Genomic DNA, 13434 nt, shown 5'->3' with positions numbered 1-13434 from the left:
CAGAGCTACATACTGTATCATTCTTGCATGGTATTAATGGCCTGTTAAAGATGGGTTGATCTCCCGTTGCCTATAATTAGATGTATTGATCTCTGCGCGACTATCACTGGAGCCACAATGAGTCTGTACATTCGAACAGCACCTGGGGTTCTCTTTTGAGGGAAACTAAATCCCATGCAACTTTATCCTGCATCCTCTAGTCAGCCGCATGTAGGTCATACAGACCTGATTACACTTTTATATTTATAGTTCTCATACATTTACATTAACATTTACCGTATGTACATGTACACATATACATATCATGTATTATACTCCTGGTAAGGTAAAAATCTCGCTCAGATAAGAATATTTGCAGAGTGTTGCGATGAGGCAACACGGTAAGATACACAGAGGTATCGCTACACACTTCACAACATGCATGACAATGTTGAACAAGCTTTACAAATGACTAAAAGAGCGCTGGGTCAAAAAGAGGGACACTGACAAGTGTGACCACGTGAAAACACGTTTTCCAAATAAACTACTTATGCAAAAGAGATTTGCAAGAAATTTTGAAAAACTCTGGGCGTGGAGAATAACTCCAACAACAATCTGTAAATAAAGAAATATAATCCTTAAAAAATGTTACCTTGAAAATGTACTGAGTTGCAATACTGACATTTTGGGTGAGTGGTGGGAGCTGTTACAAAATGGAATAATCCTTGTTTTTTGCATCAAATATCATAAAATGTTTTCATAATAATGCTTTGGTTGAATTTGGTAATATAAAAACCTTTTGAGTCCGTTATAAAGTGAGATTTGTGCCATTTTTATGTGAAATCATTTCACTACTTTTTTGACGATTTCCTTCACCTTTTCCAATTCCCAGAAAACAGAGAGTAGGTGATGGTCAAACTCAAACACAGGAAGAGCACAGGGGGAGTCGCAAACAGCAAACAACAAAACAAAGTTGTACAAAATACTCAAAAACATTAAGAAAAAAACCTGCACATTTGCACACAACAACAACAACAACAACAAAATATATTAATTAAAAAAAATACAACACAATCATATCCACAAAATACTTCACAAAAATACTTGAAAGAAGTACACACCAAGCTAGAAACATAAATAAGCACAAGAAAGACCCAAGAAAGAAAAGAAAAGGGAAAAAAAGCCATTGTACTAGTAGATTGAGGAAGTGAGAGAGGTGAGAGGGGAGAGACAGAGGAAGAAAGACAGAACCTGACACGACTGAGATCCTTGAAGAAGAGGAGTGATTGGAAGTAGGCAATCAAAGGGTTGATTGACCGTTTGACCTTAGAGATCCATGCATATTGCATTGGGTGCATATGAAGTCAAATGGCCAACAATCAAAGAGGAGGAACGGAGAAGCTGATAAAAAGAAAGAAGCTGGCAAAAGACATCTTAATGCGTATATTTATATATCTATATATCTATTAAATGAACCACAACTGAGGCACACAAGAAGGAGTTTTGAACAGCGCGAGAATCCCTCTTTAAAATCAAGGAGGATGTGTAGAATCAGCGGAGAACAGGGAAGGTAACTCTATGTTTTTCCTCTTGTCCCTGAGATTTAGTTCTGTATTCGAATCATAAATGAATCATCTGAACTTCCACAGATATGTACACATATCTAAAATCTTCTCTACCTTAACACTTTCACTGGGCGAGAGGTGGGCAACACTGTGCACAGGCCACGGCGCTGTACGTGCATGACCTCAATATAAAATGCTACGAAAAACAATTCCAGAGATGGCAAATATATTTTTTTTTCTGATATTTACTGTGACTAAAAAGTATCATCTTTTACCCCAGTGCACAAAGTTTGATATATTCACAGTAAATTAAAGAAACAAAGGCATTTCAGATTATATAAGGTTTGAAATATTCAGCATAAAAAAGCCTGACCCTGGTGCATGTTCCTTGTGACTCCTGATTGGCTTTAAACAGGGATTTTTGCAGCACTCAAATTGCAGTTAATACATAAGAACCATTGAAACTGAAGCAATGTCAGGGACCTCTGAGTGAAGGGCTTGGACAGCTCCAGGCTCGCTTACCTTAGACAGCATGTAGCCTCTTTTCAATCAAATCTGCCACAGCGTTAAGTCTGTCTGTCTGTCTGGTCAGTAAGTGTGTGAGTGTTTCAGTCACAGACTGCAGCTTTAGGTTTTTCTATTCAGGTCTCCACAGTGCAAATACAAAAATAAAAAGGTCCTGAACTTTGGACGACACTAGGCACTGAAAGCACAGTTACATGGTCCAGGGAATAGTATTTCAGATCCATTACACGCTCACAGCACGATCTTTTGCAAATCAGCATTGCGGCTTTGTTTACAAAGCTGAGGCAGAACACCGAGTCGTAAAAGTTTTGAAATCGTTTGCTTGTCTCCAGCGTGGCATGTCTCAGGAGGTACTATTCCTTGACCTCGACGGCTCCCGTTACCCCAGTGACCTTGAAAACGTGATTGTCATACAACACTGCAATCAGTGCCTCCGCAGTGTGAAGCCAGCGAGGCCGGCTAATTGATTTGGCATAAAATAAGGCGTATGTACATCCAAGCACATCTTTGAGCCTGAGATGAATTCCAGCATTGAAGGTGCCGCTCAGTTAAAACCTGAGGTTTGTCAGTTTAACCTGTGCATGAGTTCATGAGCATATCATGGGCACAAATGTGGAAAGTAAAGGAGTATTTTCAAGGCACGAAATGTCTGGATTGCAGTGTGTTCTTTTGTTTGCCATGGTGGAGGTCCACGGGGGAGGGAGCGGCACGAATACACACAGTAGAAGGGAAAGAAAAGAACAAAATTAAGCCACGCACAAGACTGCACAAACACAACACTCAGACGGCATTGAGAGGACAGAGACACAGTGTATAACACGTAAGAATGAAAAAGCCCACATACACACGCGTGATATGACACAACCTGAAGAGAGAGACAACAACACAGAGGCACATCAGACAACAACGTGACCCACTGTTCCCGTTCAATCTTCTTCTGTGCACATTTTGATTAGCTCTTTTTATTAGTTATTGACACAACAACTTTTTCACCTGAGCTGCCGTGTATTTGCATATGTGCACGCCGTCACATTTTGAGCTCTCACACAGACACAAACACACAAGAGGCACATATTAGTGCACACTATTCCTTGTGGGTGTATGTCAAAGGATAATCCCAGTAACTCTCTTTTTTGTTTAACATCTTGTACATTGCTCGAAGAGATTGTTCACAAGCTGATAAATGTGCAGGCAGGTAGGATACTTTGGTAAAATACCTCACAAATCAGACGAGGAATCCTAAAATTGCCATTTTCAACCCCAAAACTGAGTGCCTAGCCTTAGCTTAACTCAATCTTATAGTGTGATCTTTAAAAAAAAAAAATGACAGCACACGTTCAGGCACAGTGAGGAGTGTGACACAGGCGACACCTCAAACTCCATCAAACATGTAGACACAACACTGTGGAAATGGCGGTGTGTATCTCTCATGTGAACTCAAGCAGAGTGTGTGTGCAGCTGTGGCTCTGTTTGAGTGGGTGGCTGTGCCGGTGTAGTGTCACTAGTGCAAAACATGCTATATCACGGAGAGCCGGATCAGAATTTCTGGGTGATTCCTAGGCTACGGGCTCCCTTAGTGTAATTCTTAACTTCTGTCAGTGTTACCTCTTGGCTATGGTTTGATCCAGGAGGAGGTGGAGTTTGCATTGAGGTCCTGCTGTAGCAGAGACCCCTCCATCTTATACCAATCCTCAGTCAGAGGGGAGTCTGGGCTGGGTGCCAGGGCTGCTGCCTCTAGTTTGTTGCCAGCAGGGGGGGGTGTTCAAAGTTTGGAGGGAGTGTGAGGGAGTGTTTTGGTGCAGGTTGGCGGCAGGGGTGGTGGTGGTGGTGGTTGGATTGCAACAGAAAATGAAACAAGGTGTCAGGTAAAGAAGATAATGCACATGGTGTTTTAAACAAGGTGGGGGGAAGTGTGTGTATGTGTGTCGGGGGGGGGGGGGTTGTTATGATGGAGCACATAAGGAAAATAACGAGGGGAAATAAGGGCATGGGTATAAAGGTGGGGCATTGGAGAAAGGGAGTCAGGAGGGGAGATGTGGGGCAGGTTAGGTTGGGAGAGAGGGGGGGGGGGGGTCATCATAGAGGGTCAGGGTGGGGTGGGGTGGGGGGGCAGCATGGCAAAATCAAAAGGGCGGCGTGAGGCAGGAGAGAGAGAGAGAGAGAGAAGGAGAAATGACGAGAAGTAAATTAATGCATGGTCAACTGTCTGAGTCCAGAAGACAGAGAAGGACAGAGATCGTTAATGAGCATGAACGAACATGACATCATGGGACACAGGACGAATATCACGGACACCATGGGAAAAATGTGGAAGACATGATCGAGGGAGCGAGAAAGAGAGAGGAAAATTAAAAAAGGAGAGAAGTAGAGTAGAGGGACAGAAAATCTCATCCGACAGAGGAAATACAAATATGATACCAAGCGGCGATGGATACACACGCAACAACGGAGGTGAAGAGGTGGAAACGAATAGAGCAGAGCAGAAGAGCTGAGTGTATGTGCATGAGTTGTGTGATTGTAAATATGTGTGTGTGTGTGTGTGTGTGTTTTGTTGCTAGCTGTGACTGGAGCCTCCTATCTGTGGTTTCCAAAGTCACTTTCATGTGTGCTCTCTCTCATCCAACCCATCTTTCCTAAATGTTCGAGTCTAATCTCATGTCCATGCAGTAACCCGTGTGTCCCTATCCACATATAGATCAGACATATGTTTACAGTATGTTGTCCCTGGCGTCTTGCTGTGTGCGTCTGTTAGCATAAGATGTGCGTGTTTATGTTTCTGTCTCCTGGTGTGAAACGTACCTTTCCGCACATTCCCATCTGTGGCGCGGAATTCCCTGGTGTTGAGCAGGAAGCAGGCGCGGTCCTGCTGGTAGCGTTCCCGGGTCGGCCCACGCCCTATAGGGCTCCTCTCGTCCGGGCTCAGTACCTGGTCGATGGTGGGGCAGTCCTCGTTTGCCAGAGCGGCCGAGGCTGCATCACCGTTCTGCTTGGAATCTGAAGGGAAGGTGTTGGATGAGGGTAAAGAAAAGACTGCTTTAATGGATCACCATCGAAAGAAAGAGAATTTCCTATATGTAAACTATTTTTAAGAATATGTTGAATATAGTGTGTCAACAAGCAAGTATGTCTTGTCTTGTGTTGAAGATTGAGTCGATGGATTTCCTGCTAAAGAAAATCTCCTGACACAACCTACAAGAAACCTTTCAGACTGGAAGACAGCCAAGCAGACAGGATGTAGTAAAAGCTCTGATAAACCCAGCATTTTCTGGCTCGCTGATGACTAAGGCAGTAAAGTGATGCATTAAAGGTGCATTATTGTTGCATGTGACAGACAGCTGACGCTGCAGCATGCAAAGAGCTAGCCTCTCCTTCACAAACCTCTGAAGTCAGCCCATATTGAGATCCATTAAACTGCTTTAATAGATAATTGAGTTTATTTTTCTTCTGTAGTGTTTGTTCTCCGGTGACAGATGGACGCCCTAAGGCGACTGGGGTCCTACCAGTTTATCATAAATTACAGATGAGTTCTGATGAGCCAGTGATTTCTCCAGAGTGGATCCAGAATCAACTATGCATCACTTCTTGATAGCACTCACACTTTTCTGTCAACGCCTACCAAAACTAATCCTTCACATTCCTAAAAGTGCCATCACTGAACCGTCCATGTTTCCCTCAAGTCTGCGGGTCCGTTTAACCCAATTTATTTTGGTGACATGTGACTTACAAAATACTTCTTGAGATTTTACATTCACACACAAAAATGTATTAAGCTCATAAAGGAATTTGACACTTGAATACAAACATGAGTATCTTGTACATTCATTTGTTCCCAAAATGAAAGGAAAAGCTCTCACCTCTGTTCATTTCTATAATTTCTTCCTGGGCGAGAGGACAGTCACCCCCTAGGCCTCCAGAACCTATCACTCCACCTAGGACATTTCCCAAGATCCTTTGCGGTGAGGCAGTAGCCATTGCCAGGGCATCTGGCTTGCAGTAGTTGGGGGACCCTGGTTGTGGTGCTCGTGGGATGTGTTTGTTCTTCTTTTTGGGCAGCTTTTGTTTGGCCATGGCCAGAGAGTAGTACATGCCAAAGTTGTTGACAATGACAGGTACAGGCATGGCAATGGTCAGCACACCAGCCAAGGCACAGAGCGCACCCACCAGCATCCCTGACCACGTCTCCGGATACATATCTCCATAGCCCAGAGTGGTCATGGTCACAACGGCCCACCAAAATCCAATGGGGATGTTCTTGAAGGCGGTGTGGGCGCTGGCTGTCGGGTCATCTGGGTCTGCACCAATTCGCTCAGCATAGTAGATCATAGTGGCGAAGATGAGGACACCCAGGGCTAAGAAGATGATGAGCAGGAGGAACTCATTGGTGCTCGCACGAAGAGTGTGGCCGAGGACACGGAGACCCACAAAGTGGCGGGTGAGCTTGAAGATTCGGAGGATACGGACGAATCGGACGACACGGAGGAACCCCAGGACATCCTTGGCAGCTTTGGAGGACAGGCCACTCAGGCCCACCTCCAAGTAGAAGGGCAGGATGGCGACAAAGTCGATGATGTTGAGGCTGCTTTTGAAGAACTCCAACTTATCTGGGCAGAAGGTGACTCGCAGCAGGACCTCAATGGTGAACCAGATGACACACACACCCTCCACGTATGTCAACCAGCTGTCAGTCACCACCTCGTAGACAATCTCCTCACGGGTCGTGTTGCCCACCGTGACGTTCTCTGTCTTTTTGAGGATGGTGTTGAAGGCCTCGTGCGTCTCCATGCAGAAAGTGGAGATGGAGATGAGGATGAAGAATAGGGAGCCAAATGCCACATACTAGAAGAAGGGAAGAAACCAGCGAACAGAAAAACAGAAAAAACAAAGTGAGATAGGGAAGGAAGGTCAGAAGCAAATCAAGAGAATTCAGGAAACAAATGCACAGAAGCATAAAGGAAACCTAGAGCTTCAGTGCCGTCTGAAACCTCATCCAGCTGCAGAGGAAACCCCCTGAGTTATGTGTGACCCTTGTTCTGTCAGCTACACATACATAACTGATACTTCAGCCAAAAACACTGGATCAAAGTGGCCCATGTGCTATCGTAGACAAAGCTACTTCTCACTGCAATGGTTATCTTTGCTGACCCATTCAGAAACAGACATTTTCAAACAGGACGAGCAAAAGACTTGTTTGGTCCGAATCCTGTAGGTATAAGTTGACCTTCCATGAAACGGACAATGTCACAGTTTGACCCTTTGTGACCGAAGCCCGAGGACAAACGGACTCATTAGGCCCAAACCAAATTGTATCTGACAGCGTTAAATGATTGTGATGAGTGACGAATCTGTAAAAATAGATGAGCTGTCAGTATCGTGTTATATCATGATGAGCCATGATTGAAACAAGGCCTCACTGTGGTTTTAAGTTAATCAAATGATTAAATTATAAAATCAGTATGTTCTAATATGCATGTGTAGCCTATACTATATTTCAAACAACTGTTTTCTTGCACAATCCAGATTTTATGGATTTGTTGTTGTTGTTGTGCTACCTGATCCCTGTTGTTTGGGTTGGGCAAAAGTTGTCAAGCATTTTCAAAAGCTTACTGTTTTTTCTAGGTGAGGATTATAACATTAAACTACAGTTCTATGTAGATTAACTGTCACAAATAAAAAATGTTTATATGCTTCATCGTTTGTTCAAGATGTAAGAGTTACTTGGTCCAAAACACCGATGAGGAAAGTAGCTGTAACATTGACCAAATAAGGAAATAGATACTTTTCAAGAACTAGTTTCAAATCTCTCAGGACGTTTGTTGTAGTACCTTATCTACATGTCTTTTAGTAGCACGTCTGCCGCTCACCTTCAAATCTTGGACAGGAAGCCAAAAAATAAGCGGTGTTACAAGCGCGTCCCACCACTGAGATCTCTGTTGCTTATTTTGCCGTTTTTCTTATTTCCTCATCCCTCGCAGGCAATTTTCTACAGCCATCTGTGTGCTCTGCGGGGCCCAGTGTCTATATGCTGTAGAAAGTTAATATTCCAGTGTAGCTCATTCAATTGTCACCGAACCCGTTGAGGTAGCGTGATAACAGCGGTGTGTGAATGGCTACTGCACAATCCGGCCCTGTTGGGGTCCGTTCCTACCGGCCCTGCATTGTATTTATAGATCCGGTATACTTTGTGCTTTATCAAATAAATAATGAAACACAGACATGGCCTGAAGAGCCAAAGAGAAAGGTAATTCATACTTGAGTGGAGTCCATATATATAAGAAGCCTAAGTGCCCTCAGTGTGTTGTGCGTGTCACCGTGTATTTTCGACATTATGCACTTATGCAATATCGAGAGCAACATACTTATAACGAAGCAAAACGGAGGGGAACGAGATTCAGTTTATTTGATTTTTTCTTTAAAACAAAGGTCTCGCTTCTCTCTCCCAGATCTTCTTTGGATTGAAAATTGGATGAGAGACGACACATATTTGCATTCATGACAGAAACAGACTGAGCGGAGGACTTAAGACTCTGACTTGCCATATTTATTGAGGAGATTAGCCGACAAGCGTTTAGCCAAAGACGTGACCTTCCATGAAAGTCAGCCTGTGATGCATAATTCAGTGTCCAGTCTGTAGTTTGAAATGGCTGTACTGGTATCAAAATTAGCTACACTGGTTATATATGTAGGATATGCAGTGTTGCTTTATAGACTTGAGAGTGTCGGGGAACAGTGATAAAGTTAATGCTGCATAATTTCAACTATTGTGTCTCTTAGTATTAAGAAGAGTTTATAATGTAAACATCAAGTTTGTTTATCTTTTTTTTGTATTTATAATTCCCTGACTCTCTCTAGCCTTACCCCCCCCCCCTCTTCTCCTTCTCTTCTCCCTCCATCTCCACCTTCCCTCTCCATCTCTTCTCCCTACCTCTTTTCTCCTCTTCTATGTTTCTCGCTCGTCGGTGTCTGACCTACTTTCTCAGATTGCTGCAGTGCTCTCCCCCTCTGTATCCCCAAAACACACACACACTCTGACACCCTCACACACACATGCTGAGGTTCTCAATCAGCCTCCTACCTCTACCCCCACACCAGCACCCCCTGTCCCAAGGAAGCAGGATAGCACCAGTGGCACCTACTCCGGATGCTCCCTAATTGGCTGAACACCAGTATCCCCTCACATGTACAAATCAGGGTGAAGAGGTGTTATGCTCTTATTTTGAAGTTATTGCTGCCGTATATTTCTTGCGAAGACATAAGTGATGTTAGTAATATAATAACAGACCCGGAGCACTGGGGCTCACAGGGAGTAATGAGGCTAAAATGTTGAGTGGAGTTAGAAGTGTGGGATCTGTCCTCAGAGTTAGAGTCAGCAGTGCTTCCAGAGCTGAATACGGGTGTTATTACGCACAAACTAGCAATACACAAGAGAGCGCTAACAGAAAATAGTCACAAAGCTGCAGTAACGTCAGATCTGCTATGTAGGCTACACAGGTGGACACACAGGAGGGGGCAAAGAAGTGGGAGAGAGACCAGACGAAGTGGAATCCATGCGTGGAGAAGCACAAAGAAAAAAGTTGAGGCAGTTCAGAGGAAAGGACAGAGCGTGATGGGAGTGAGAGACGCTGAGGAGCGTGATTCACTGACGTATCCGACACCGGAGCATCGGGTAGCTCGTCTCTGCGATGATCTGGACGTGATGTGACTGTGTCATGAAAAGAGAAGTTCTAAAAAGAAGTGATAGTGAGAGGAAGCGTGAGGGGGTAAAGACAGAAGAGGAGGGATATCAGCAGCCGGAAGGCTAATAGTAAATGACAGGCCTCAGCCATAAAAGCAAATCTGTCAAACAGAGGGACGGAGGACGTGTTCTGTGTATTTTTACTACACGCAAGTTCATAAAATATCTAGAACTGGTGGAATCCTTTTCTCCACAGTACAATGAAATGAACAGATCGAGTTAACATATGCATTAGTCAACATGTATTATAATGTTAAACTAATGATACTAAGAGCTACAAGGATGTTATAGGTAATGTAACGGACAAGTTAACAGCACAGTGGATGTCCTTGTCTTAGGATGTCCAACATGATCAGATCTTAACTAACACAACATTGTACAGGCTGAGGTGCCACTTTGAGTTCATCATATATTAAATAAAAATAACATTCATTTAAAATGTCTTAGAAAACTCTTTATATGGATCCTCGTACCTATGAGGTCAATGCCCCAGCTTCAAATTAAAGGGTAAAGAGAAAGCACAAATCAGCTGTTGGTCTAAGCAACTCCAAATGAATTAATATATAATATTGTATAGTATTAGTCGGAGGATCATGTAATCTATATGAGCCAAATCTATGTAAAATAAATACTATTCAATTTCCATTTGACAACGAGCCCTGATTGCTTTTCTCTTCTTTCCATTTCTGGATTAATATGTACCCACTGCAGCACAATATGTTCAAAGCGCCTTGTCTTCCTTGTCTTGGCGGTGGCAGTATAAATACAGCGAGGGCCCCAGAGACCTGCGACGCAACCAGGAAACCCCCTCCTGATTTGCAGATTCGCCCTCTTCCTCTAAATTAAACTGTGGCGTCGAGTGCTTCTACTGGTGGGACATCGCGCGCACACACAGGAAATAACACCTCAGTCTCAAAACCTGGGAATGAAATACAAAACAGCTTCCACCAACAGGATGTGCTGCAATTAATTTGACCGTGCCGCAATTAAAAGCCACAACATAGTATCGGTGCTGGTAAAATTCTTGATTTGGGTAATTATATCCACTAGTATTTCATGATGGCAGGAGCACAGTGGATTACACTGTAGATCTGAACATCAAATCAATATTGATCAATCCATCACAGCAGCCCGTCCTTTTTAAATATGCAGCAGCTTGTCGAGCAGAGATCTGTGTGAGGAGAGAGGGAGAGGCGCTCCCACTGCTTGAACACTAATAAAAATGTACTTAAATCTATTCATCACCTGCCTGTGTATGTTGTATGTGCCCGTGTACATGTGTGTCGTTGTTGCGATTGCCTGGCACGACCCTGTGTGTGTGTGTGTGTGTGTGTGTGTGTGTGTGTGTGTGTGTGTGTGTGTGTGTGTGTGTGTGTGTGTGTGTGTGTGTGTGTGTGTGTCGGGTTGGGTGTGTGTGGACATGACTCACATTGCAAGGGAGACAAACAGCCTATGGGCTCAGGAGGTGTGCGCTCACACTTGCTGATCGCAGATAGTAAGTGGTAGCTGCACGAGCACTGCATTGAGGGGATGGAGAGGGACGAGCGGGGAGACGGAGGGATAGAAAGAGCTGGAGGAAGATGATAAAAGGAGAAGTATCAATCTGTCACTTCACACGTACTTATCTCCTCCGGTACTTTGTCTCTGCACCCCCCACCGCCAAATCCCTCCCCTCACTGCAACATGAAGGTGTGCGCGAGTGCGTTTCGGTCGGCACAGCCATGTTAATGCTCGGAATGTACGATGCAGAGGCCCACGGAAATAATGGTGGGAAGCGTAATGCGTTCAATTCCCTACAGTAGAGCCTCCGTGTGTGTGACACCTGCAGCCCAATGACCTTCACGGTCCAATAGAGTCCCCCTCGTTCTCTAGACTCTGGAATTAGATTTGGAAAGATCATCAACATAAATTTAAAAGAGACGGAGTCAGAGACGGAGTCAGAGACGGGGTGGGGGGGGGGGAGAAAGAGAGAGACTTAAATGAGAACGGGCCTTTCAGATAGAGAAAGAGAGAGAGAGAGAGAAAGAGATAGAGAGAGAGAGAGAGAGAGAAAGAGAGAGAGAGAGAGAGAGAGAGAGAGAGAAAGAGAGAGGAACTTGATTGAAAGCGTTGATTGTGTTTCGATGGATGAATGAAGAGCGGAGAGAGTGATGGAATGGAGGAAGAGGAGATGAAAAGATGAGCGGAGGAGAGAAGACAATGGCGCAAATCTCACCAATCAAGGGGAGGCAGCAGGGCAGCGGAGTTTGAGTGCAATAAAGAGACGGAGAGGAAGAAAAAGGAGGGGGCTGTGAGGGGGGGGGGGGGGGGGGGGGGCACGAACGTAAGCGATATAACCAAGGAGAAATTGCCGGCTGCTGATATTAGCTCTACGGGCGTTTTGCATGCACGGCGGTGCGCCGCGCTCTTCCTTAACGGGACCCTAGTGGCGCTGTGTTTACTGCGGCACCATCCAGGAGAGCTTTATCATTACAGTATTACCACAGCCCTGCCTGGCTCCCTGTCACCATGACAACCACTGCGTTAGCCTCTGCTTTCAGGCACCAAGGACGGGACTGAGCCAAACACTGCTCCTGCAGCTGGAGGGAAAGGGGCTAAATGTGCAGGAGCGAGAGTCAATCTGTGAGCGTTCGGTGCGCCTGCCGATTGTTCAGTGAAAGGTGAACATTGGTCAGGTGGACGGAAAGTGACCTTGACAGGGATTGGAGGACAAATTAAAGGTTTCGCGTCTTATTGACAATCCCTTTGTCTCGTGTACACTGATGACGATGTCTCACCGGCATTAGTATGACGAAGAGCGCCCTGTTAGAGGGGGAGTCTTACCCAGAGGGCGACGCTGATAGGTGACCACTGCTGCAGGGTCAGCAGTGATAAGAAGACATTGACGGACAATCTGAAATCTGCACGTGAATGAGGCATGAAAAAAACCTTTGAAACGATTGGAAACACAGAAGATTCTCCTGAAGGGCAACAGGCCCGACGGGTTAGACTGGGATCAGGTGATTAATCTATTATCTTAGGGTGAATGGCTGCGCCCATCACTCAGAGACCTCCGAAGAAGCCACTTAGCGAGCGGTACAAGTATAACCTTGGGTGGGTGACAGGAAAAGCTATTCACTTGTACCATCATCATCACCATCATCATCATCATCATCAACATTATATTCTGAGAAACATTGCAGAGCCATGTCGAACTTAAAGGTTTGGCTTCTTTAGTCAAACACCGTCAACTTCTAAAATGTCCGGACAGAGAGTTTCCTTTGGGGACGTGTTGTGCAAAATGGACAAGCAATAAGGCGGAGTGGAAAGACTGAGAGGAAAGGAGAGAGAAAGAGAGAGAGAGAGAGAGAGAGAGAGAGAGAGAGAGAGAGAGAGAGAGAGAGAGAGAGAGAGAGAGAGAGAGAGAGAGAGAAAGTGAATAGTACAGAAAAGACGCCCCTCAAATATTCCTCAGGTTTATTGTTGGCATGGTCCAGGAAATGTGTCCCAGAGTATAAATCTCCGGTGGAGTATTTAGTAATTCCACTACATACAATTAACATGACATAAAGAACAATTATCAGTGTTGATGCATTTTACTATGACCTCCAGTAATCATATTAATCCTTGGGTCACATTGGGGGTTCTGGACGG

At 44.6% G+C, this 13434-nt stretch overlaps 1 protein-coding gene across 5 annotated transcripts in view; it reads right to left on the bottom strand.

Moving 5' to 3' along the window:
* LOC128427062 (potassium voltage-gated channel subfamily C member 1) overlaps positions 1 to 13434 on the bottom strand; it is a 39742-nt gene that overhangs the window by 14224 nt on the left and 12084 nt on the right. For 2 of the 5 annotated variants that reach the window (XM_053414150.1, XM_053414148.1), the window contains exons 2-3: positions 5924 to 6905; positions 4869 to 5063 (exon numbers count right to left, since the gene is read on the bottom strand). In XM_053414150.1, the coding sequence (XP_053270125.1) occupies positions 4869 to 5063; positions 5924 to 6905 (1177 nt within the window). Of the gene's footprint in view, positions 1 to 2913; positions 2935 to 3674; positions 3804 to 4864; positions 5064 to 5923; positions 6906 to 13434 lie in introns of all 5 variants that reach the window. The other 3 variants (XM_053414149.1, XM_053414147.1, XM_053414151.1) reach the window with 3 other exon arrangements.

The sequence above is a fragment of the Pleuronectes platessa genome, chromosome 21, assembly GCF_947347685.1.
Source record: "Pleuronectes platessa chromosome 21, fPlePla1.1, whole genome shotgun sequence".
In the NCBI taxonomy this organism is placed as follows: domain Eukaryota; kingdom Metazoa; phylum Chordata; class Actinopteri; order Pleuronectiformes; family Pleuronectidae; genus Pleuronectes; species Pleuronectes platessa.
Note: the sequence above shows the minus strand (reverse complement) of the source record. Positions and strands in the feature narration are given on the sequence as shown.